At 40.1% G+C, this 26899-nt stretch overlaps 1 protein-coding gene across 1 annotated transcript in view; it reads right to left on the reverse strand.

Moving 5' to 3' along the window:
• The window catches only part of LOC127574538 (sperm-associated antigen 16 protein), a 624219-nt gene that overhangs the window by 160482 nt on the left and 436838 nt on the right, over positions 1-26899 (reverse strand). The window contains 1 exon segment of the mRNA XM_052023594.1: positions 6191-6317. Within this exon segment, the coding sequence (XP_051879554.1) occupies positions 6191-6317 (127 nt within the window).

The following is a 26899-nucleotide window of genomic DNA, read 5'->3' on the forward strand; positions in this document are numbered from 1 at the left end:
GACAAAACCATGCTGACTATCCTTAATAAGGCCATGCTTTTCCAAATGTGCGTAAATCCTATCCTTAAGGATCCTATCCAATAGCTTCCCTATCACTGTGATGTGTAGGGTTAGTTTTTTCACACGGAGAGTGGTGGGTGCCTGGAACATGCTGCCAGGGATGGTGATGGAGGCAGATATGGTAATGGTGTTTAAGAGGCATCAAGGATGAGAACTCCCTCATCAGAAATATCATGACAATTAAGCCGACTGTGGGGACTTTATGGTTGCAGCTGCAAAATGGTAGAATACATTATTGCACATATTAAACAAGCATGTAGCAAAAGGAGGATAATTTTATTGAGGTTTTGGGCTTCCATGTAGATTGGGATAAACAGACTAAATGACATAGCAAAATAAGTGAGCTTCTGGAATGTGTTCAGGCTAATTTCTGCGAATATATGTCCTAGCACCAACAAGAGGCCATACTGAACTTGTTATTATGGATGAGCCAGATATAATTAACAGTCTAACACACATGAACACGAGTAGTGTTTGAAAGGAAGAAACACAGATATTAAGATTCTTGATCTGGATCAGGGTGACATCAATAAAATGAGATAGAAACTGTCCACAATGAACTAGGCAAATCTGCAAATGGGTAAAGCCACCAAAGAATAGTGGGAGAACTCAAGTAAGAATTTATTGTGATACAGAACTTGTTTATGCCCCTAAGAGGCAAGAACTCTAGAGGGCAAAAGAACAACCAAGGATAGCTGAAAAGGTGAAAAACAACATACATTTAAAAGCATACGAGAAGCCAAAAGGTGTGCAGATCCTGAAAACCAAGAGAAATACAAAGATGACAAAAGTTGACTGATTAAGTTTTCAAGATATTAAAGGGGAATATTTGGATGGATATCTCGGGAGTGAAGTTAGGGTGGTAGAAATGTTGAACTCTTTCTCACAAATGGCAATGGATGCGAGGTCAACTGTTAATTTTCAGTCTGAGGTCGAAAGACTCCAGTCAACCAAATTTAAAAAGTGAAATGAAGGCAGTATATAGAGCTAGGTCAGAGATCATCCATAATCTCCTTGCATGACTGATCAGGCTCAAGAGGCTATATGTCCCACTTATGTTCTTTGTTAGCCTAACTTGGTTAAACATAACTGTAATCATGACAAATGTCTTCCTGGAGAACATATCAATGTTTGTTCTCATTTCCAACTCCTTGAATAGATCAACTAATGACAGAAATCCCTACGTTTGTCACATGAATTGACCTTTTCTATTTAATCACAATTTGTTCGAGGACTGCACAAGATGATCACTGATATTGCAGCTTTGCAAGAAACAAGAGCCGTGCCAATCCATTTGTGAGGCCAACTATACCCTCTAAGAAGGTTGGAGTACAGAGGTCATTCAAACATGATTGGTTTTGTAATATAATACAGATTAGTCAAAACAATCAGGTTGAACTTAAATCACATTTCACTCCAATGAAAGTCAGCTTATGGCTTTGTATCATTGTATTTGTATCATTGTAACATTAGTACCTATGTACTGACTTTACAGTCAAGTTCAGATGATAAGTACTACTTCTATGATACTCTGGCCAAATCACTGAACACCTTTCAACAAATGAGAGCTGTCACGAACCAGCAACAAAAGAAACACACTGAGCATGATTTAGTGTTAAAAACTATTTTATTAATTACTACTTATGATAATACATAAAATAAAAGTAAAAATGTTAGTATGTTAGAATTAAAAAATGTTAAACCTCGAACGTTAACCCCAAAACTAAACTCTTCATGTGTATGTGGGTGGCAAAGTCCAAAACTCCCAGTTCCGGAATGGTTCTTAAAGTTCAGTTCCGCAAGCCATAAGGTGAAACATGAGCAAGGGCTTCTTCAACAACCACCGTTGTCTGAAGATAATACGTAGACGTAGAGAAACATAGGGAGAGTAAATACGAAATCCAAATGTTCCATGATGGAACCCAAACGACACTCCAGCGTTTACTCGGTAGTGACTTCCTCACCCCGAAAAGCATCCGAATCGTGGTCGTCCACACACAAATACCTGTTTCCTTCTACAGGTCAGCAACAAAGTGAACTCCACCGGATTACTTCCAACTTCCATACATGGATTTCAGTGGCAGACACAGTTATTGTTTCTCATCCATCAATAGAGAACACTAGCAGGCTGGTGTCTCTCTCCCTTCTCTCTCTCTTCTTCTTCTTCTTCTTCCCTGTCATTACGTCCTTTATCTTCTATTGACGTAAGCACGCCACACACACACATACACACACACTCTCTATCTTAACGGGACATTCACTGAGTCCGTAACAGAGCTTTTCCTCTAATGGGACTTCTGTGCTAAGATTGAAGTGCACGAGATGTAATGGAGTTCAGAAAATGAATGAAAATACTCAATATTTCTTTCAACTCTGCTACATAAATCACATGTGTATCTCCAACACCCATGTTGTAGGCAAAGAGCATCAAAAATTTCATGAACAATCTGGCTATTGACATCAATTACATCTTTTGATTAACAGGAGAAAAGAGTGCCAGGTGTGCCACAAATGCACACCAGATTCTGACATAGAGCTTATTGATAGCAATGTAACTGGAAAGCACCAAGCATAATTGTCAGCCAAGAACCAACATACAGTACAGTGCCCTGTCTTTCTAAGGACCTTTTGGGCTAACTATAGCTACAAAAGCACATCTGTAAATGCTGAAGGCACTTGGATGAAGAATAGTTACCCCAAAACCTCACTACCTCTCTTCCCTCACCCCCACTTCCTCCACAGAATTATTTGAGAAAAGGGGACAATTAAATAAAGACTGATTTGAGGTACACTGAGATGCTGCCATGTTGTTAAAGCCAATTACATAGCCTATCTGAAACACAAGCAAATTCCAAAAGGCTCTGAAGCAACCTAGGGTAATGGTACAGTAAATATTCAGAGGCTGGCTGTGCAAACTGGTCCTGGATTAACTATTATCAAGAGTCTGCCTTAAGAGTTACCTATGGCAGGCTGAAGAAAGCCCTTGTCCTGTCACTAAAATCAATGTCCTCAGTTCTTGAGATGACAAACTAAAGTCATTGCTTAAGGCTAAGCAGATGACATGCTTGGTCGACCATTTCCCAGAATGTTACTCCTATGAAGCAGATATTTCAGAAGAGCCACTGGGTCAGGTTCCAACTGTATGTGTACTGTCACAGCTAAACAAAGAACTTCAAGCCAAAGAACTTAGCTGGAGGCTCTGCAGTAAGCAGAAAATCACCAGGAGAGGATAACACACAGCTCTGATTCTCAGCAGGAAGGCTAACCTGCCCCCACATTATTCTCTATTTCTAGTGTGCTACTAAAGGTTGGTCAAAAACCCCAAGCAATGAATGATCATTCTTTTTAAGAAAGACAAAGATGATTGCAAATACTATAGGGTTATCTCTCTCTTTAGCCCCACAAGCAAGGCTGTGCAAACCAGTACTGGATTGACTATTATCAGGAGTATACCTTGAAACCTGAGAGTTATCGATGGCAGGCTGAAGAAAGCCAGAGTCACACTGGAATTGTTTGTAACAGCTTGCTGATTGTGCCTACTCTGAGTCACAATATGGATTCAGAGAAGGGAGATAACAGTGGACTTGATGTTCTCCTTAAGCCAGCTGCAAGAAAAAATAAGCCACTGTACATTGCATTTGTCAAGCTGGTGAAAATGTTTGACATTGTCAGTTGAGCAGGCTTGTGCAAGTAAATATTAGATGCTCCCAATGTTACTCATACAGTACTTGCCTTCCACAAAAACTATGCCACAATCCAGTTTTATGGGTCAATCTTTGACAGGTTTTAGATGAGAGGATGTTCTGAAACAAGGCTGTCCTTTGCTGCTCTATGCCTTTGAAGGCTCAGAGGAAAGCATATACCTTCAAACAAGGTCTGACTCTACAATCTATCATGTGTAAGGGCTAGGGCAAAAATGAGGCACATACCCATCAAAGAGCTGCTTTTTCTTCCAGGCTTTCAGGATATTTGCAATGTAAAAGACAGCTGTTATAGGAAAGGGTGTTGACTGATCACCATCTATCAGCCTTGACTATACACCTCTTGTCACAGTGAACAAGTTCTGGTACTTTAGATCCACAGAGAGTGACAATAGTAGAAAAATTTAAATGCGCACATTGCAAATGATGCTACTACTTTCAGTAAGTCCTTCAAACAAACTTACAAAATTTACTATCAAACTAAATTGCAGAGTAAAGACCATGCCTTCAGTGTCCTTTTCCCACCTTAGTTTCAAAATCATGGCAAGGCAGAATCACCACCATAGACGTCATCACCAAAGTCAACCTGACAAACATCAATGTATTTCTCAAATACAAGTGTAGGTACTCCATGGGTATCTATACAGGATGAAAGATGGCCATATCCTAAAAAACATCTTGCATGGTCAGGCTGCAGGTAGGAGGAGATGAGCAGGACGCTTAAACTTTAGCTTTGAAGGCTGCTCCAAATGGAACTCTCATATTTTAGGATCGGCCCAAATCTTTAAAGCTTTTGCAAGTGACAGGGTAAAATGGAACTCCCTTCTCAGTCATGGGGTGCAACACCATAAATGAGAAAAAATTACTTGAATTGCAACAGAGTGGCAATTGAAGGAAACAGTGGCCCTTAGTGACATTTGCACTGGTGTCCACTGTGCCAGCACTTGCAAGTATAATGTCAGGTCTTCAAGGAAATGCACCACGAGTTAATGGAGGAGCTACAATATCCACCATCACTCACCTTTTAAACCTGTCAGAAAATGGTGCTATTTAGAAATAGAAAATATAGGGAAAATCAATACTTGGTGGGAATGCATTATTATCCCATTAATCCAAAGCTATGTACAAATAGATGGAAATTGTCTTGTGCACTTACTTTTGGTATAGAGCTGCAACAAAAAAAGCCACGAGGCTCTAAGTTTCAATGCTTCCTGGAAGGCTGTTAGCTTAATTTCAATTGGACTTCTTTGCTGCATTCAATGTACATCATTGTTTTAACCAGTTACCCAAAGTTCAAAGTAATTAAGTGCTAAGTAGTAGCAATAACTGTGCTACTTATTTGGTTGTATTTTTCTAGGAATTGTGAAAAAATAGAATTTTACAAATATCATTACCTACCTCCTACAAGGGCAGTGCTCAAAGTATATGCATGGAAGCACTAAAGCAAACAATGAATATATCTCATCCTGCAACCTTACATGTTCAATGGTTCTGCTAGCCCCTTCAGCAGTAAGCTGACATTTCTGCTTAGTTCCCCAGCATGAATGAACATATGGATGACCTAGACTCAAGTAAAAACCCAAACGATTAACTTAAGTTGGTTTCAAGGTGCTATCTAGTACAGAATCTCAAAGAAAATTACCCTTAAAATTACATAGCAATAGAGTGGAAATGTTTTACTCTTTTTAGACATTCCAAATGGAGATGAAATAAAAACATTTTAGGAAATATTGAATGCAACAATAATGGATATTAAGATCTCTGTGGATGGGTGAATGAAGATAGGCTAATTAGGCTTCCTCATCCAAATTATCCTGTGATCCTGTAAACTTGCACTATTCCTTGCAATGTAAAGAGTGAGATACTAAGTATTCAGTGTGGGCTTTGCTAATCCAAGGTTAAATAGTGTCATTGCCAATGAAGCAAACTTAAAGTTTAAAAGAAAGATTTCTATATTTTTTAAATTTATTTCTTTAGAGGGAGTGGGCATTGCTGGCAATGCTGGCATTTAACACCCATCTGTAAATGCCTTGGAGTCACACATAGCCCAGTCTGGAGTAGGATGGCAGATTTCCTTCCCTGTAGGACATTGGTAAATCAGATGGGTTTTTATAACAATCCAATAGATTCATAGTTCATGCTTAACCTTTTAAAATTACTGATTTATTTACTTAAAAGTACCCCAGCTGCCAGAATGGGATTCAAACTTTTATCTGGATCAATAGCCCAGAGTTCTGGCTGCTAGTCCAGGAGCTTAACTGCTTCTGTCTGATCATAATGACAAATTGATATCTATTGCATAAATTGATTATCTTTCAAACACTACACAGAGAAATATTGAATTCACAACTGTTTTCCAGAGCGAAATCTAAACTATCCAACAGAAACAAATTAATATGTCAAATAACAAGCGAAGAAAGCATTCCTACCTGATGGGTGAAAGACCACTTGATTGCCAGGATGAGGGCCTGCGTCAAATGATAGCATTAGTGCTACTTTCCGCACATCCCAAAGCTTTAGTATTCCATATGAGTCGCAGGAAACAATAGTATCACCCTGTCAGATAAACATAGGGATGTTCTTTGAAACAGATAAAGTTTCAGGTAATATATCATATTTTGTGCTGACTTCCAAAACATTATACAAAATAAAAATAGAGCATATATGTAATCCCAATAGCGTGAAGTCACAGCAGGGGTTCAACGCAGGCTGTAGTGCAAATTGAGCAATTGTAATTGTGCAAGATGGGCTGCAGATTCACTAATGCTCATTTTGCACTAATGCAGGTCAATTATCACCCTCAGACAGTTGTTACATATGCATATACAACTGGTCAATAATGGTGTTGTCAGTATCTACGTGCCTGTGATGCTGCTGAAAACAAGCTTTTCATTGTATCTGTACCTCATCATACCTGTGCATATGACAAAAAACTCACCTTCAGTTGATATGCTTCATTCAAGCCACCTCATATCGCTTATATACTTTACAATCTGCTTTTCTTGAAATTTCTTTCTCCCTCATGTAAATCCTCCTTCTAGGTTTCTACACTAATTAATTCAACTTCACCATAGATAAGCATATTCAGAGTAAAAAGATTTCTCCTAAAATGCCTTATTAAATTTATTCATGACTATATTATAATCTTGGCTCCTATTTGTTGACTCCTCGTAAGTGGATTTCTAAGGAGACACAAGAGACTGCAGATGCTGGAATCTGGAGCAACAAACAAACTGCTGGAAGAACTCAGCGAGTCAAGCAGCATCTGTGGGAAGAAAGGAATTGGCAACATTTTGGGTCGAAATCCTGCCCAAAACATCGACAATTCCTGATCCAGGATCTTGACGCAGGGTTTCAACCCGAAACATCGACCATTCCTTTCCTCCCACAGATGCTGCTTGACCTGCTGAGTTCCTCCAGATTGTTTGTTGCAATGGATTTCTGAGCCCTCAATTAGCTTAGCCTTCTCTTTTCTGGTGAAAAAAAACTATCATGGTAATAATTTGTTTTTCGGGTAATTAATTGATTAATATATTTTGATAACTAGAACATTTTTAATCATTATCACTACTCTGCACTTAATTATTTGCAATAAAGTATTACCTGCAATCTCAGAGGTACAATTCAAACTGAAAAATCAAAAAGCTGCAGAAGTAGGAAATCTGAAATCCCATTATTGATTCCAATTACCAAGTATGTGTAAAGAAGCAATGAATTTATGGAATGTGATGCAGGTTTATGCATTAAGGTATCCCACTTTAAAGTGCCCATAGATTACAAGAGGGTTTTTTAATCTAATCAAGACTACCTTGTTTCTCTCAGCATCCTGGGATAGACCTCATCAGGCCTTAGGTATTTATCAACCCCAATGTGTGCCAATATTTCGACATTCTTCCTTCCTGATGCAGACATGCTGCAGAATATCAGGTTATGTCATCTCTTCATTCTCCAGCCTCCACGTCCTTCTCCCTGATGAATACTGATGAGGTATTCATTTAGGACCTTGCTCATATTCCCTGGCTCCACATGTAGATTACCCCTTTGGTTGTGAGGGACCTACTCCTTCCTTAGCTACTCTCTTGCTTCTAACATACACAAATATTTTAGGATTTTCCTTTATCCTACTTGTCAGGGTCATTTCATGGCCCCTTTTTGTCCTCCTAACTTATTTCTTGTTCTCTCCTATATCCTCTATTAACCTCAAAATGAGTTAAACTCCACACCCGCTGCACCAACATTCTGGGTCCCACCTCCCTGCCTCACTAGTTTAAAACCTCCTGAGCAGCACGAGCAAACTTCCTTGCAAGGATATTGGTCCCCTTCCAGTTCAATTAACTCACACACATTTGATTCAAAGCAGGATGCAAACAAAATTAATGCAGTCACTTCATTATCAAAATTTCAGTGGTGTTTATTGCCTTAGAGCATACCCTGGGCCTGAATTTGAGAGTGGCCAGATCTGTTCAAGCTAATATGTTGAAATCATGCCTAAAGTTTTTAAATGGGATCTGGACATTGCCTACAATCAGTGGTAGAACTCATTGCAAGAGGTTTTGATAATCTGAGAAAGCAACAGTACAGTAGGGGTGACTGAAAATCAAATGGATTTTCAAATATGGCTCTGGGTGATTTGGCTGATGAGATAGAGAGAGGTCCTCCACTTGTGGGGGCTCAGGAAGTCCTTCAGTTACATAGTCAATTAATAATGGAAGATGATCGCAAAACAAGGACTATGTCAGGATTGAATCCCCAAGGACACAGATGCAATTACACGATAGTTAAATGACCTCACATGCAGTCATAATCAGCAAAGATATAATCAAATCTCATCTTGAACAGTTGAAATTTGGGTCTCCTCCACGGCTCCATCCTATACCATCCCATTACTCATGTAACATCAACCTCTATTGATCATGATCATTGGTAACTGTGCAAGGATATGATATGGGATATAAATATGTAATATTTATATTTAGTATTTATGTCCCATATCATATCCTTGCACAGTTACCAATACCAAGCTTTGCACTGAAATCTAACAGCTTTGCCAGTTATTTAACCATGGCAAAGACATTGTACAGACTTATTGAAAGACACATATTTTCATATTTTCAATATTTAAACATATTTTCACATATATTTTCAACTTTCTTCCAGAAAACTGCACGTAATCACTGTCAACAATGGCATGCTAGTGAGGGAAAAGACTAATTCCAGTCTATCAATCTGTACCCCTGCAGGAGGAAGCAATTATTGGAGCGGCCCTAACTGAGTCTGTGGCCAGCAATGCTGCAGATAATTGAAGATGAAGGTATGTACATAACTAATCCTACTTCCAACATGCTACTTACCCCTCATCTAATTACAAGCTGCAGAATTATGAGCATTCACCTCTTCTCATACCCTATGCTCCTGACCCATGTCCTATCCCACAACTTGTTACCACACCATTATATAACCATTGTGCCTAATCTTTTAAGTGGCTAAGAACTCACATCTGGCGGTGCTAGATGAGTAGCTGGAGAACAAAGGTTAAGGTACCAGTCATTCAATATGGCATTTGCAGCCAGCAGCTTTGATACATTCTATGGCCCTGTGGAGGGAAGCTTGGAATCAGGATTTGCACATCGTGAGTCACTGAATACGAGCAGCCTGCAGACAGGACAGTGAGAAAAGATAACCAAGGTACCAGCTCTTCTGAGGGCATTGCACAGTTCTGCTTCAAAGGAATTGGCTGAGCGAGCTACTGAAAGTAGCTGAAATACTTATGTTGAGATAATTGATGCATTTTCAAATCTGCCTGAAAGCTTGAATGTTAAGGAGCACGGGAGATTCTAATTCCAACCTTTTACATAGTTTTTTTTGCTGAGCCTGAATCCCACACTGGCAATTGAAGGGATGGCTAGCTCCATTTCATGATTTGTAGATCAAACCGTCATGCAACTTCAGATCGCGAATGTTTCAGATTCCTACTGTAGCAGAAGCAGAAGCTACCTAACAACTGAGTTCCACACTGGAAGCTCAGATATCTGTTATGAAAGCTCATTTTGTTGTCCTGCAAGCTCAGATTCCTGTTGAGTGGCTCTGAACACTGGCTTATGAAGCCAGCGATTAGAAGGAAATTTAGGGAGTCAACCTGTCCTTTGACAGATGATTATTAGAAATGCAGTGAAGCTATACTAGGAAGTAGCAATGATTTTATGGAGCATAAGCTGGCTGTTCTCTCAAGATGCCAGCCCCCATGAACTCACCACTGCCTCTAATGTTGCTTATCAGCCAGCCCATAGTGAAGTCACTAATGATAAGACAGCACAGACCTAAAACATGCTTTCCAGGCTCACATATACTTGCAAGGCAATCTGCTTCCTCCTCAAATGTAAGTTGGCAGAGTTCCATCAGCCATGCTTGGGCCACTGTGTAACAAACTTGAAGTCAGGCAAATGCTTGTGGAAGAGAGGTATTGAGGAAATGCACAGAATGATTGGTTGATATATGTATGTCTTGTCTTGTTTGGTTGAATGAACATAAATTAAAATGCTTGTTGAGTTTATCAGAAAAGGTAAAGTGAGCACATCATAAAGCAATACAGCACAGATATAGGCCCTTCATCCCAACCAGTCCATGCTGACCACGGCACCCACCCAGCTAGTCCCAATCTTCTGCGTTCAGCCCATATTGTTCCAAGTCCCATCCATCCATGTACATATACAAGTGCTTCTTAAATGATACTATTGCACCTGCCTCAACCACTTCCTCTGGCAGCTCATTTCATATACTCACCACCCTTTGCGTGAAAATGTTGCCCCTTTCAAATCTTTCCCCTCTCACTCTATATCTATGCCCCCTGGTTTTGGACTTCCCTGGGGAAAAGACTGCTATCATCCACCTTATCTATGCCCCTCATGATTTTATAAACCTCTATAAGATCATTCCTCATTCTCCTACGCTTCAAGGAATAAAGACCTACCCTATCATTCCATATGCTCACCATCCTCTGTGCAAACATGTTGCCCCTCAGGCGCTTATTAGAATCTTTCCCCTCTCCACCTAAATCTATGCCCCCTAGTTTTGGACTCTCCTACTCTGGGGGAGAGCCTATCTGTGACGCTGCTTTCAATGAGCTATGCACTTGTACTCCTAGGTCCCTCTGTTCCATTGCACACTCTTGTGCCCTACCATTCATAGTACAAGTCCTAAACTGGTTTGACTTTCCAAAATGCATCACATCTCACTTATCTGTATTGAAATCCATTTGCCACTCACCAGCCCACTTCCCTAACTGATCAAAATCCCCCTGTAATTTACAATAACCTTCTTCACAATCAACAACACTTCCTAATTTTGTGTCATTCACAAACTTGCTGATCAAGCCTTGTGCATTTGCATCCAAATCATTTATATAAATGATGAATAACAAGGGTCCCAATACCAACCCCTGTGGCACACCACCAGTCACTAGCCTCCATTCTGAGAAACAACCTTCAACCACCACCCTCTGCTTCCTACCTCCAGGCCAATTTTGAATCCACCTCACTAGCTCTCCATGGATTCCATGGGACCTAACCTTCCAGACTAGCCTACCATGTGGGACCTTGTCAAAGGCCTTGCTAAAGACCATATCGACAACATCCACTGCCCTACCCACATCTACCCTTTTGATTACCTCTTCAAAAAACTCTAAAAGACTCATCAAGCACGACTTCCCATGCACAAAGCCATGCTGACTCCTAATCAGACTCTGTCTATCCAAATGCTAGTAGATCCTGTCCCTCAGAATTCCGTCCAGTAACTTCCCCACCACTGATGTCAGACTGACTGGCCTGTAGTTCCTGGCTTGAACTTGCTTCCCTTCTTAAACAATGGAATGAGATTAGCCACCTTCCAGTCTTCAAGAACTTCACCAGTGGCTAACGATGAAGCAAGAGCCTTTGCAATTTCTTCTCCAGCTTCCCACAAAGTCCAAGGATGCCCTGGGGATTTATCCACCTTAATCTGCTGCAAGGCTAAAAATACCTCCTCCCTGGTAATATGAATGTTCTCCAAAACATGTTCACTTGTTTCCCTTATTTCTGGAGTAACCATGATTTGCTCCTCAGTAAACACCGAGGAGAAATATTCATTAAAAATCCCACCCACCTCCTATGGCTCAAACCATAGGTGGCCCTGCTGATCTCTAAAGGGACCTACTCTCTCCCTGGCCACCCCTTTACTCTTAATATATCCATGGAACCTCTTGGGATTTTCCTTAACCAGATTTATCTCATACCCTCTCTTTGCCCTCTTGATTTCCCTCTTGTGTAGGCTTAATCTTTTTATAGTCATCAAGGGATTCACTTGGCCCTGACCTCCTAAAGCCATTGTATACTTCCTTCTTTTTCTTGACCAGAGCCTCAGTATCTCTCAACAGCCAGCTTCCCTAAACTTTCCAGGTTTACCCTTCACCCCAACAGGAACATGCTGCACCTGGACTCTTGATATCACACTCTTAAAAGCTTCCCACTTGCCATTCATTCCTTGACCTTCAAACTGGCTCCCCCAATCGACCCATGCCTAAATAAAAACAAAAGAAAATAAGCTTTTACTTCCTCAGATAGTTCTAGAGAGTTGCTATTTTGAAGTCATGCAATAAAATTACTCTCACATTGCATTAGGTGAAAAGTTTTAGGATTTTGACCCAGAGACAAGTGTATTTCCAGTTCAAGATACTGTGTGCAACTCTTGGAAGGGAACTTGCAAATGTTGTTCTTACATAATTCCTTTTTTTTCTGGGTTTGGCAGGTGTCGTTGGAGAAGATTTAGCAAGTTTCAACCATGCATTTGGTAAGTACACATTGCATTGACAGTGTGTTGATGATAAAGGGAACATTCAAACATTTGTATAAAAAACAAACAAGCAGGATGATTGGTCTTGGATGATTTCAAGTTTCTTAAGTATTATTGGAGAAGCAATTATCCAGGCAGATGGTGAGAAATCCATCATATTCCTGATCTGTGTCTTGTAGATGATGGGAAGGCTTTGGAGAATCGGGAGTTGAATTACTTGCAGCAGAATACCCAGCCTCTGGCATATTTTTAGAGCCATAATTATACAGGTTTCTAGTCAATGGTACCTCCCCAGAATGTTGATGGTGGGGGATTTGGCAGAGATAACGTTATTGAATACCAAGGGAAGGTGGCTATGTCTGTATTACTTGAGACGCTGTTGGGTTCCTGCTTGTGTAGCATGGATGTTACTTTCCAATGATGTCAAAATCTCTATGCTGTACAGATCTTGCTGCATACAACTACCGATTACTTCATTCTCTGATTGTTAGTTACTTGGTTCAGCCTTCACTTAATGAAATTACAAAATAATCAATTTAGTTTTGACTGCATGGACAAAAAAGGCCTCCCAAAGTCACCTTGTCTTTTCTCCCCTCTCTCCTCCCTCCTCCTTCTGCCCTGTAGCTGCTAGTAAGGGCTGAGCCTGCATGATCAGTAGGCTATGGAGGATCCAAATGGGAGATTCTCATAGACCTACAACTAGATGTTATGCTGTAGATACACCTTCCTTCTCAGAGCTGATCTCCTTTCCTGCCTTTTTTGATAGATTGTCATATTCTACTGGTCTTCACCTTATTCTTTCTATTGCGTACTTTGGCCTAAGTGATGGCCATGGATGCACTTCTTATTGCCTGAAACAAATAATGGATAATGCAGCTAGAAAATGAAAACTTAATCCAGTCAAAGCATTCCTTGAAGAGTTTGGTAAATATTAACTTTCCACATAAAGCTATACTACGATCCTTGCCAACAAACTCTACTCATGCATGCACATAACCAGATCTAATGGTGCAAGCCAAAGAGAGTCTCAATGTTCTGGAAGTCTCCGTAAAATTGTCAATTTGCTTAACATTTTAATAACACAGTGCTAAAATGCCTGAAATGACTGAATGGGTGCACACATTAAACAACAAATTAATAACAGCAGGAAATCTATCATAAGCAAGAAATCTGTCATGTGCAACAAAATGACTTTGATCATTAACAATGGAATTATGAGCATGATGATTGTTTTTACTTTGATGGGTATTTTAGATTCCTCAGATTTCTGCTTCTCTCAGTCAGCGCCCAAACTTCTATTAAATCTGTTAAGGAGGTGTTGTGATACAGTTGCTGGCAAGGCCAGCATTTATTTCCTATACTTAATTCACCTTAAGGTGGGAGGTGAGTTGTCACCTTGAACTACTGCAGTCAAGATACTCCCACAATGCTGTTAGGCAAGGTATTCTGGAATCTAAACCAGTGTTGATGGAGTAGTGATACATATTTGCAAGTCAGAGTGGTGTGTGGCCTGGAGGGGAATCTGCACAATGTTTTACCCATGCACCTGAAACCCGTGGGTTTGGGAGGTGCTATCAGAATAGCCTAGATGAGTAAATACAATGCTGGTGGCAGGGCAAATTAATGTTTAGGGTGAAGGATGGGGTACCAACCAAGTGATCTGCTTAGTTCTGGATGATGTTCAATTCCTTGAGAGTTGTTGAACCTGAAACCAGTCAAGTGGAAAGTACTCCTGACTTGTGGCAACGGAAAAATCTTTGGGATATCAGGAGGTGACTCACTTGCCATGGGTTACCTAACCTTTGATCTGCTCTTGTAGCCACAGTATTGATGTGCATAGTCTAATTGAGTTTCTGGTTAATGGTGACCCCCCATGCTGTTGATGGTGGGGATACATAGCGATGGTAATGCCATTGAATGTCAAGGATGGGTGATTAGACTTCCTTGCATTGGAAATGGCATTGTCAAGCACTTTTGCAGTGCAAGCCATAGTTGCCATAACTGAAAGTCTCGGTCTTGCTGCTGAGTAGCTAAAATTGAATTGAACATTGCAAAGACGTAGGGTTCTGCTAAAGCTTCACATGTTCTAACACCATTGACTGCCTACTGAGTTTGAACATTGGTGAATAAGGGACTTTAGTGGGGTAAAGAAGCTATACAACTTTATATTTAAAAAATAATATAATTACATTAAGAGAGGTAATGTAATGCAGGTGATGTGTTGCATTTGGTGCATTCAGGAGCTGATGGAAGCTGTTGCCATATCTGCAGCAAATATCTGTAGCTGAATGACTGACTCAAGAGTTAATGAGCTGGAGTGTGAGGTTTACACACTTACAATGCATCAGAGAGGAGACAAATTATCTGTAGACTTTGCTCCAGGATGCAGTCACACCTCATAGATTAAGTACTGCAGAACTGATCAGTTAAGGGTCACAAGATGGTGTGATTACAAGTGAGGCAGGAATATGGAGCTTCAGCCCTTGCACTTGTCCAGTGGCTAATCAATTCTTCTACCCCATGTGGACAAGAAGACAGAGTGTATATTGATGACAGCACCTTTGGACAGGAGATCACTCAAGTAGGTAGAATTAAAAAAGAATATAGTAGTGATAGGGACATAGTTAGAGCAATAGATGTTGTTCTATTTAGCCAGAAGAATGCGTTCTGAAGGCTATGTTGCTTGCCTATTGCCAGGATTAAGGACATTTTTTTGGTGCTGGAGTAGAAAAAGTCAGATTATAGGATCTGGATTACTACTTGAGCCACTTGAAAATTAGCACTCTGTCAGTGAGATCAGAAAGTTAAAAGCCTGGCTCAAAGACTGGTGTGGCAAAAACAGGTTTCCATTCAGAGAACACTGGCATCAGCAGCAGGGGAAGAGGGAGTTATTCCACTGGAACAGATTTCACTTGAATTCAGCTGAGACCAGTGTCCTAGGAAACCATATGAGGTAGGTATAGCTTTAAACAAATTGGTGTCAAGGAGGTTTCTGTTGAGTGGAAATTTAGAAAGTTAAGGAAAAAAACAAGGAGAGAGTGCAGTGTAGCAAAGTGGGTAATGATAACCAAGGTCTGTTAGGAAGGGAGAGAACATAACTGAAAATAAGCCTTTGATTAGAATTAGAAGAGGAAGAAAGACAAAACTGAAGCCTTTCTGTCTGAATGCACACAGCATTAGTAACAAGATAAATTAATCTATGGCATAAATAGAAATAAAAGGTTATGGTGTAATGACCATTTCAGAGATGTGGCTGTGAAGTGCCCAAGGTTGGGAATTAAATGCTCCAGGATACTTAGCTTTAAGAGAAAGGCAATATGGAAATAAGGAGAGGTAGCTCTGACAATAAGGAATGGGATAAAGGCATAGAGAGATAGGGTCTTGGCTCTAAAAATCAAGAAACTGGATTGGTTTGCGTGGAATTAAGAAAAGGCAAGGGACAGAAAACGTTGTTGGAATTTGTTTTTCAAATTGTAGTAGTGATAAGAGGCAAGGAGAAAAAAATCTGAAAATTATAGCTGCATGTAAATTAGCCTTGGTAAGGTGTCAAACAAGTTATTAAACATGTATAGAATGTAAGGGATTGAGGGTAATTTACGGTCATGAATTGGGGATTCATAAAAAGGGGGCTCCAAGAAATCAGACGTTTCATCTTACCATGTGATTTTGCTCACATTCTCTGTTGGAATCCATTCCTCAGAAGTTCCCATTAGTGGTATCGGAAGAGCAGACCACACAGGGAGAAGAATCTCGAGATAGGAATCAAATTTACATCAGAAGTCACACTCACTCATTGCCAGAATAACAGAGCAGCTATGGCTTTGGTCAAATTATTTCACAGCTACATGCCGTACTGCATTGAGGCAATAATTCTTATTTGGGAAAACATCCCTAACTCCCTAGCAACAATCAGTTTCCTCAAGCACATTGAAATCACTTGGTCAGACATCACAGGATATGCAGTGATGTGAGTAGCTGCCACACCAATATGATTTATCTCTGCACAGTTGTGTCGCAGATGTCACATGGCCTAAATAAGAATGTATTGGAACACTTCCAGTGTCCTGAAAATCATTTGCAGCAAAGCAAAATCAAACAGCACTCAGACAGAAAATCATGACATTTGTTTATCAAGATAAACATCTAGGTGCTGTTCCCCTTTGTCTTTTAGGTGTTTTGATGTTCTAATACTGCAGTATGAAATTTTCTCTGTGGCTGTAGTTTGGTTGTTGGAAGACTGCTCCCTTTTGTTTTGAGTCTGCACATTATCAATGACCTACGAGAGGCTCTTGCCCTAGATGATCCAACTTCAGATTGTTGGCCTTGGTCAATTAAAGTAGCCTTGAATGACTGCCCATGGGCCAGTGGTAGGGTTGATGCCTGTGAGGCCACGGTGGAAGCTGAATTGCTGGCAGCATTAGGGAAGACATCAATGTCTTGAACTCACAAATAACCGCATAAGGGACTGGGTGGAACATTGTGCATTGATCTATTGGTAAACAGACCACTCTACTGTTGTTTTCACCTTAGACTCAAGCTTGGAGGGGCTACCTCCTTGGAGTCACTCTGTGCACAATCTGAGCAGGACTGTGCTTACTATGAAGAAATATGTGATTTGTGGAGGTGGTGGGTGGGGTTGCATGTTTCTGCTCCTGAAGATGAATTCATGGGTGCCATACCTCTGCTCCTGTACAAACAAAATCTAGTTATGCATGGCATTCTCAGAGTCATCTGCAGACTTTTGACAGCTCTTTATCCATGGAGAACAGGTAGCTGATCATGTGCAACATCCTTTTGTTCCTGGACAACTGTGATATGCTCATGTATCAATTGTGAACTATAATTTGCAAGTGATGGTATTGCAACTTAATAAGAACAGCAAACTGCTTATGTGTGGCATTTCCCTGCTGGATGAGATGCTGTCTGGTGTTGCTCCCTAGTGGCATATCACTGCTCCTGAAGAGCTTCAAGCTGCTCTCATGAAAGCAGAGTTCAGACCTCAAGCTGGAGGTGGGCAACACTACATGAAAACGGAAAGATATCATATGGTCTCCAACTTTGCCTCCTGAACTGATTGGTATTATGTTTTGGATTTTTTACCAAGCCCTTGCAAAGTAATGCATACCACCTCCAGAGTGATGGTCCTGGTCACATGGCACTGCACAAACCCCCTGCTTGAGCATGGAGAACTCCTCCAAACTCCTTGTCCGCTGCATTCTGTCAGATAGCTCTGACAACGTGGTAACCAACTACATCTATCAATGTAGGCCAAATGAAATCTCCAGGACCATAAAGATGCATGGATCCATCTCCAGTGAACCCGCATATTATATTCCCTATGTTTTGCACCAAACTATACCCTCAAAAGCCTGGTGTATTACCCCATGACATCCCTCCCTTTAATCTATTTTGCTCATCCTTCACAGTGCCAGCCTCTGAGATGTTGCAGTCATTATAGAACAACAAAGGACATAGATCAGTACACCACAGGAACAGGCCCTTCAGCTCACGATGTCTGGGCCGAACACAATGCCGAATTAAACTAAATGTTTTCTGCCTGCACATGATCCATATCCATCCATTCCCTGTATATTCATGTATCTACATATTAGCCACAATTGTATTTGTTTCCACATCACCCCAGCAGCCTGTTCCAGACACCTACCACCTTCTATGTAAAAGACTTGCCTCACACATCTCCTTTAAACTTTCCCCCTCGCCTTAAATGCATGTCCTCTAGTACTTGTCATTTCTACTATGGGGAAAAAGATTCTAACTGTTTATCCCCTCTATGCCTCTCATAATTTTATAAACCACTATCAGGTCTCCCCTCAGCCTCCGATGCTCCAGAGAAAGCAACCCAAGTTTGTCCAACCTCTCCTTATAGCTCACACTACCTAATCCAGACAGCATCCTGACTTGTTCTGCACCCTTTCCAAAGCCTCCAGATCCTTCCTGTAATGGGGCAAACAGAATTGCACACAATACACTAAGCACAGCCTAACCAAAGTTTTATATAGCTGCAACGTCTTTCTTAGTCTTGTACTCAATGCCTTGACCAATGAAGGCTTCTTTACCACCCTATCTACTTGTGTGGCCACTTTCAGTAAGTTAGGGACCTAGTGCCCAAGACCCCTCAGTACATCAATACTGTTAAGGCTCATGCTATTAACTGTATACTTTCCCCTTACATTTGACCTTCCAAAGTGCAACACCTCACAGTTGCTTGGATTAAACTCCATCTACCATTTCTCCATCTATATCTGTAACTGATCTATATTCTGCTATATCCTTTGACAACTCCACCAATCTTTGTGTCATTTGCAACTTACTAGCCCACCCATCTACATTTTCATCCAAGTCATTTACATGTATGACAAACAACATAAGCCCCAACACTGATCCCTGCAGAACACCATTGGTCACGGACCTTCAGCCAGAATAACACCCTCCACCAATACCTTGTTTTCAATGGCCAAGAAAATTCTAAATCCAAACTACCAAGTCACCGTGGATCCCATGCATCTTAATCTTCTGGATCAGCCTTCCATGAGGGATCTTGTCAAGTGCCTTACTAAAATCCACGTGGACAACATCCACTGCCCTACCCTCATCAATCACCTTTGTCACTTCCTGAAAAGTCAATCAAGTTTGTAAGACATGTCCTGCCCTGCACAAAGTCATGCTCACTGCCCCTAATCAGACCACATTTTTCCAATTATCATCATCTTTTCTCCCTTCACTCTTCCTTCCTACTTCTGATGCTCCTCCTACAAACCAAAGAGAGGTACACATGTAAGCTGCACCCAAATTGTTATGTTGATGCAGCAGCACATACTGTAGTAAAGATGTATAGGATTGATGTTTACAATGGGGATGTACCAATCACAATGAAACGTTGTTTATGATGGAAAATAAAAAAAAACTGCAGATGCCGGAAATCTAAAATAAAAATAATACATGTTGAAAACACTCAGCAAGTAAGGCAGCATCCGTGGACAAAGAAACAGAATTAACGTTTCAGATCAAAGGCACTTCATCAGAACTATGAAACAGAGATAGTTTTAAGTTAAGAGAGAAAGTGGTGACAGGGAGGGATAGGAAAAAGGGGAGAGCTTTGAAAGGGTGAGGCCAGGGTTGGCTTGGAGATGAGTTGTGAGGATTGCAGGTCAAATAGATAGATTAATGGAGACAGTGAGAGGGTAATAACACAGACAAAGAAGCATAATGTGTTGCTTATAGCAGGACTGTGGGACATGCCCAGTAGGTCATGCAGTACTAATGGGAAGAGGAAAACTGAGCCAATATCACAGTTGGATGACTTACTGCAAGAAATGGCTAGTTCTGATAAAGACAGAGAAAGCAAGTTATCTGAAGTTGGAGAATTCAACATTGAGGCCAGACGGCTGCAGTGATGTCATACGGCATGGAAACAAACACTTCAGTTTTGCCTGGGCTAACTGCTTAATCCTCCACTAATCCCATTTTATTCTCACCACATCCCCGTCAACTCTCCCCAGATTTGATCACCCACCTACACACTAGGGACAATTTAGAATGGCTATTTAAGCTACCAACCTATCTTTGGGATGTAGAAGGAAACTGGAGCACCCAAGGGAAACCCACACGGTCAGAGGGAGAACATGCAAATTCTACATTGATGGCGCTGGAGGTCAGGATTGAACCCAGGTCATTCAAACTGTGAGGTCTGGATTGTTCTGGTCACTGGAGCTGTGAAGTCTACTGAGCTCATACTGGAGCACTGGACCTCCCTCCTCCTATATATCTCACTGATAAACATTTCAGTGTCCCTTTCAACGTCCTATGGAGCTCTCCACAACTCCCCTGTAGTTTCTTTCTTCTCCCTAGCAGTCATAGTGTGTATTGCTGCAGTTTGGCAGCCAAGGGGAATGAATATGCTTGTGAGATTGATGTCTTTCTCTGATTGGTGTGAAGTGGAATGTCAGCGGCCACATTAAATTTAACCTTTTCCGATCATGAACCATGTTGGGTATGTTTGTGGCCTGGGTGTAAAATATTTCAACACTTGCAAGCTTGTTTTAAACCAATTTTACAATTTTTTGGATAACCTGACAAGGTGCCAGTACTAAATGCAACAATGTTTTAATGCACCAAATGTACAAATTCAAGGGCTGAGGTAACACTGCCCTCCACCCTATCACAGACCCATCTTTGTGTTTCCTCCTCTCTTCCCCCTTGCTTTGCATCTTGAAATTGTGTTATCTCTAACTTTTACCAATTCTGATGAAGGATCCGCAAACTGAAATGCTAATTGCTTTCCTTTCTCCAGAGTAGCTATCTTACTTCTTGAGCATTTCCACTATACAAGTCCTTTGTTTCAGCTGTAAGTCATCATTTTGTGATGGGCACTCAGTTTTTTCTCTCACCATTAATAAAGTTTAACCTGCTGGACATGTCCAACAGCCATGTAAATAACAACACTTACTCAGAAAGTAGCATAATCACTCTATACCTGCCCGATTTATCTATTTGGCTTGGACTCGCCCTATCACAAATACCCCTTTTGTCCTGTCCATCCCTTCTGCCACCTTCTCTGCAAGGTAAAATTATCATCTTAAATGTCTTTCCTTGTTCTGATGAATGGTTTCTGACCTGAAACATTAACTCTATTTCTCTTTCCACGGATACTACCTGACCTGCTGAGTGTTTCCAGCTTTTTCTGTTTTTATTTTAGTAGTCTCTTTTTTCAGATTTCTGGCACCTACAGTATTTTGCTTTTGATCTATTAACAGAAATCTAAGAAATATAAATTTTGACTTCAGCTATCTCGTCTTCCTGTATTCATCTCCTAGATCTTTTATAAACATCTAACCACTAAAATGTCCGCACATTCTTTAATTTGATTAAATCAGGAATTTATAACACTTATTAAATCAAAGATACATATATCTTGTCCTTTCTACATCTTATCTCTTGAAAAACCTATCTGAAGTTTGATTCTTTATCGAGTGTGCATAGAGACATCCTTTGATTCCCCTACATCTATACAAGTCTACAGCTATATATGGCTATATCTAGCCATATTTCCTGCAGCTATCCGATAAGAGATTTATTTATTAGTCACCTGTACATCAAACCACACAGTGAAATGCATCTTTTTGTGTTACTGAGAAAACGCTGGGGGCAACCTGCAAGTGTTGCCACTCTTCTAACGCCAACATGGCATGCCCACAACTCCTAACCTGTACGTCTTTGGAATGTGGGAGGAAATCGGAGCACCCGGAGGAAACCCACGCAGACACAGGGAGAACATACAAACTCCTTGCAGACAGTGGCGGAATTGAACCTGGGTTGCTGGCGCTAAACTACCTGCTACACTAACATGCTGCCGAATTCCACTTTCACTCTTTTACACATTTTAGGTACCCCAAATAGCTTTTAAATGGCTCCCTGCTCAGTGCCATTTGCTTACTTGTACAACTTTGAAAATTCATTCATTTAATTTTCTTATTAATACTGATCTCTTTATCTAATCCCTCTATTATTATGGTGAGTTTGAAATAGATAACATGCCAATCATAACAAATTCACAGGGGGAGTTCTGATCCATGTCTGAATTATATTCTGAGGCAATCTAAACCAAGTTGGTTTAGAATGCTTCACTTGTATTTTTTCCCCCACTTTAAAAAAACTACCCGTGGCGACTCATGCCTAATGTGGTACTAAATGTCAAGTTTCCTTTAATCTATACCACACATTGTCCTAAGCATCATGCACAATAAATTAGAACTTGCATGAGTTTTTGCACATGACTTGCGACTAAAGAATTTAGTCAGGATCATCAGTAATGCATCCAGCATCTCTGCAGTTACCTCAGTTAGAACCACAGAGGACAGGCTATCAGGTCTAGGGATTTTATTTTTTGGTTTCTAATCTCCTTATATTTCTTCAAGTCTACAGAATGAAGTGTGTTCAGTCGTTGAATCTGTGGAAGGAGTGAATGGTGGCAATCATGGGCTCAGTTGTCACAGAGCCAATGTCTAGCAGTGGATGGGTGATCATGAAGGGTGGCACCATGCTCATATCCAATTTGCCTTCTCCAAGCATTTGTTGATCTCTTTAAATAGCAATGACATAAGATAAACATTTGCTTTTAAGACTTGCTTTCCTGTGTGTGGCTTGCACTCTGTGTTAATTACATTTCTAAGACTCAATCACACAGGGAGCAAGCAATTAAGGATATGATAGTTTAGTTACTGGATTAGAAGCTTAAGTTCTAGACCATAGATTCAGAGACATGTTGGAATCCCATTGCAGTAGCTGGGGAATTTTAACCTCAGTTATTAAATACACCTAGAATTTAAAGAAACACCAGCATCAGTAACATAAAATTATCAATTATTTTTAAAAGCCCTCTGGTTCAGGGAAGGAAATGTTCCATCTTTACCCAGTCTGGCCTATATATAACTCCAGATCCACCAATTTGATTGACTTGGTTTGGTTCAATCCTGTTCTGTGTGGAGTTTGCACATTCTCCCTCTGACCACGTGGGTTTCCTCCAGGTGCTCCAGTTTCCTCCCACATCCCAAAGACATGAAAATAGGTAGGTTAACTTACCATTACAAATTGCCCCTTGAGTGTAGTTGAGTGGTAGAAACTAGGGGTAGTTGATGGGAATGTGGGGAAAATAAAAAAATTGGATTAATGTTGGATTAGTATAAATGGGTGATTGATGGTTGGCATGGATAGTGGGCAGAATGGTTGTTTCTGTGCTGTATCTCTCTTTGACTCTATGATTCTGAACTGCCTGTGGAATGTCGAAGCAATTAGAGATGGATAATAAATGCTGGAATGGCTAGGGAAGTAAAACATCCTGTAAATGTATTAGAAAAAGACTGAAGATTGTACGTGGATTGATGTACCATACAGCAGCTGTGTTAGTTGGTTTCCATTGTGTGTTATGAATGCGGTTAGTTCCTGTTAGCAGTTGATAACATCATCACATTGTGCTTACATTAAAATGTGCAATTGAATTTCCACCCCTTTGCATTTTCCTCTTAGTATACTTTCCCATTTAGCTCTAGATTTTCAGGAAACTTGGAAGTGCATGCTGCCTTTTTATCCATCAGTAATGCAGACTGCAGACTGTTGAGGGCCCAGTACTGATCCCTCTGGCATCCCACAGGTAACAACCTGGCACCTGAAGAAGACCCATTTATCTATTTTGTAATTCTTTAACTAATTCTCTCTCCCTGCTACTTTATTACCCTTAACCCCTGAGCTCTTAAATGTAACAACCTTATGTATGGTAAAAACAGAAAATGCTGAAAATATTCAGCAGGTCAGGCTACATCTGTGGGAAGAAAAATAGAGCTAATATTTGAGGTCAAAGACCCTTCAATCTTGAATGTTAGCTCTGTTTCTTTTCCTACAGGCGTAGCCTGACCTGCTGAGTGTTTACAACATTTTCTGTTTTTATTTTAGATTTCCAATATCTGCAATTTTTTTTTATTTTCAACATTTTGTATAATGCCTTATTGAATCCTTTCTGAAAACAACTGGTGCACTACATCCATTGGTTCTACACATCCACTCAAAGTTACATTTTCAAAAAGTTCTACTAAAACACAATTTCTTTTTCCAATAACCATGCTGAAACTGCCCAGTCATATAATGATTCTCTCAATGATCTGTTACCATATCCTTAATAATGGATTCAAGCAATTTCTTGACAACTGATGTCAGGCTAATTAACCTATAGTTTATCTCCTTTCTTGAATTTTGGCTTTACAGTTGCTATCATCCTATCTGCTAGGTGTGTAGCAAAGTCCAAGGATATGTAAGATGCAGCAGCATCTCCACGACCACCTTTGTTAGAACCATGCGAAGCAGACTGTCAGATCCAGGAGTTCTGATAGCTTTTAATCCTCTTTCTGCCCCGTACTCTCTTTCTACTAATATTAATTGCTTGTTCCTCACTGTCATTGAACATCTGATTTCTCAGTATTTCTGGTACATCAATTGCATCTTCTACAGTGACACACTGTTTACCGTTCTCTTACTTTGTGCACACTTTTGTAGAAGCACTTCATGTATTGTTTCGAGTTAACTCTCACATATTAAGTTCTCCCGACCAATTTTTATTTGGTTATTCTTGCAAAAAATTCTCCCAAACCTCACTTTTACTACACCTTAGCAACATTACCAAACACCTTTTAAAAAATCTAATACTATCTTTAACCTCCTTTAGTTAGCCACAGATGGATCTCTACACTCTGTGGAACTTGTATTTCTCAATGCAATGTACCTTTGTTGAGAATTATGAAAGACTTCTATCAGCCAACCTTTTAAATTAAATTTGCAATCTCAGCCAGTTCATATCCATGCATGTGATTGGTTTTATTTAAGTTCAAGCTTCTAGGTTCTGGCTGAATTTTTTTTTAAATCTTAGACTCAATTTAAAATTCTACTATATTGTTATGACTTTTCCCTGGAGCATCTATTACAATGGGATTACTAATTAATTCCATTTCAGTACACAAGACAAGTGTAATATGGCCTATTCCCTAGCTGGTTCCAAGGTGTATTGCTTCAGGAAGCATTCCTGAGCCACAGCTGAAACTATAAAGACACAATAATTATCAACAAAAGTTGAATAGGTTCTTATATGGGAATCAATGAACATAGCTAACATGGATTCCTGTGGAGAAATACATGGTTGTTTGAAAATGTTTATCTTTCCAATACATTTGCGTAAGTAAAGCATCATGCTTTTTTGATCTAAAAGGCAACCATACATAAAACTAAGCATATGCGAAATAGATGCAGATGTGGACCATATGGTTCCTTAATCCTACTCTGCTATCCATTAAGATCATGCCTGATCCTTTGCCTCACTCTACTTTCCCAGTCAATTCCCATTATCCTTTAGTTCTTTTGATGTCCAGAATAAAAAAATGCAAGATGAAAGCAAGAATGGACCATGTGCCCCTTGAGCCTGTCTGCCATTCAGTAAGATTATGGCTGATCCTCTGCCTCAGATAGCTTCTGATTTTTTCATTGCAGGGTATACCTATCCAGTAAAGGATTTCAGAACAGAATTCTTTTCAAATAATCATCTTGGTTGTATATCGGAGATAATCCATATTGGAGGTCTGAAATAAAAATAGAAATTGTATGAGATACCCATCGGGTCAGGCAGCATGTTGTGGAGACAGAAAAAGAATTAGTGTGTCAGGTTGATCATCATCAATATTTAATTTGGATGACAATTGTTCAGAATAATCTTGAAAAATAATATGAACTACCTCTAAATACCTGATGATCAGAGGCACTTAAAACCATAAGGAATAAAATAAGTAAAAAACAAACATTGTTTAAATGAAATAATAGATTTAAAAATGTATTTAAATTGAATGAAATAATTAAAAATGCATTTACCCTTTCAATCAAATTCAGCAATCCCATTCAAATGGACGGGGTCATGCTGCATAAGCCAGCGACATCTAGAATAAAGCTTCTAAACCAGATACCAGGTGTGTCTTGTTCTGCAGCTCAGGCTCGTCCTGGATTCAGTTTTGAGTTGAGTGCTGGAACTGGAGATCTGGTGCAGCCGTATGGCCGTGGAAGTCAGATATGAGCTGACCAGTGAAGCCATCAGCAAAAGGTCAGTTTGTTTCTTGTCATTATGACTAGAAAAGTTTGAAACACAGTTCAGAATTTTGGACATCTCAGAGATGAAGAAGGAAAAATATTTACTGCACTTGTCTTTTCAATCAAAATTGGTGTCCCCAAGCAAATGAGTGGGGTCGTATTGCATATACTAGCCGTGGCTAGAGCAAAGCTTCAAAGATGCCTTTAAAAATGGGAATGAAAATTCAAATGGACAATTTATACATTGCTGCTGCTTCTGAAGTAGGCATGGTCAACTGTGTGCTGCTTGTTTATTTATACTATTGCTTTGCCCAACCGGAAATAATCAGTTTTTTGGCTCATTACCACAGCAGGGGGCTCAATTTCATGAACAGCCAGCACTACTTAAAGCTAGCTTGAACAATGTAAAGGCAGCCAGCTTCTCTTAATGGAGAGGTTCAGTGTGACTGCAACAGGTACCAGCAGGCTTTCTGGAACTCATTCTGACCTGGGACACACTGAAGAGGGATTAATTCCAAGGTTGGCCAAAACAGTTAAATATATGTGACTCCTTTATTCAAAGACAGTCTGCATTACCAGTCCAATTTAAGCCACTATGCTGCATGTAGGGCTGACACTTAAGGGATACATGCTAACCTGTCCTTCCTTGGCTTCTGGCTCCTGTATGTGCTCTGTCTACT

This window comes from Pristis pectinata, chromosome 1 (assembly GCF_009764475.1).
Source record: "Pristis pectinata isolate sPriPec2 chromosome 1, sPriPec2.1.pri, whole genome shotgun sequence".
Taxonomy (NCBI): domain Eukaryota; kingdom Metazoa; phylum Chordata; class Chondrichthyes; order Rhinopristiformes; family Pristidae; genus Pristis; species Pristis pectinata.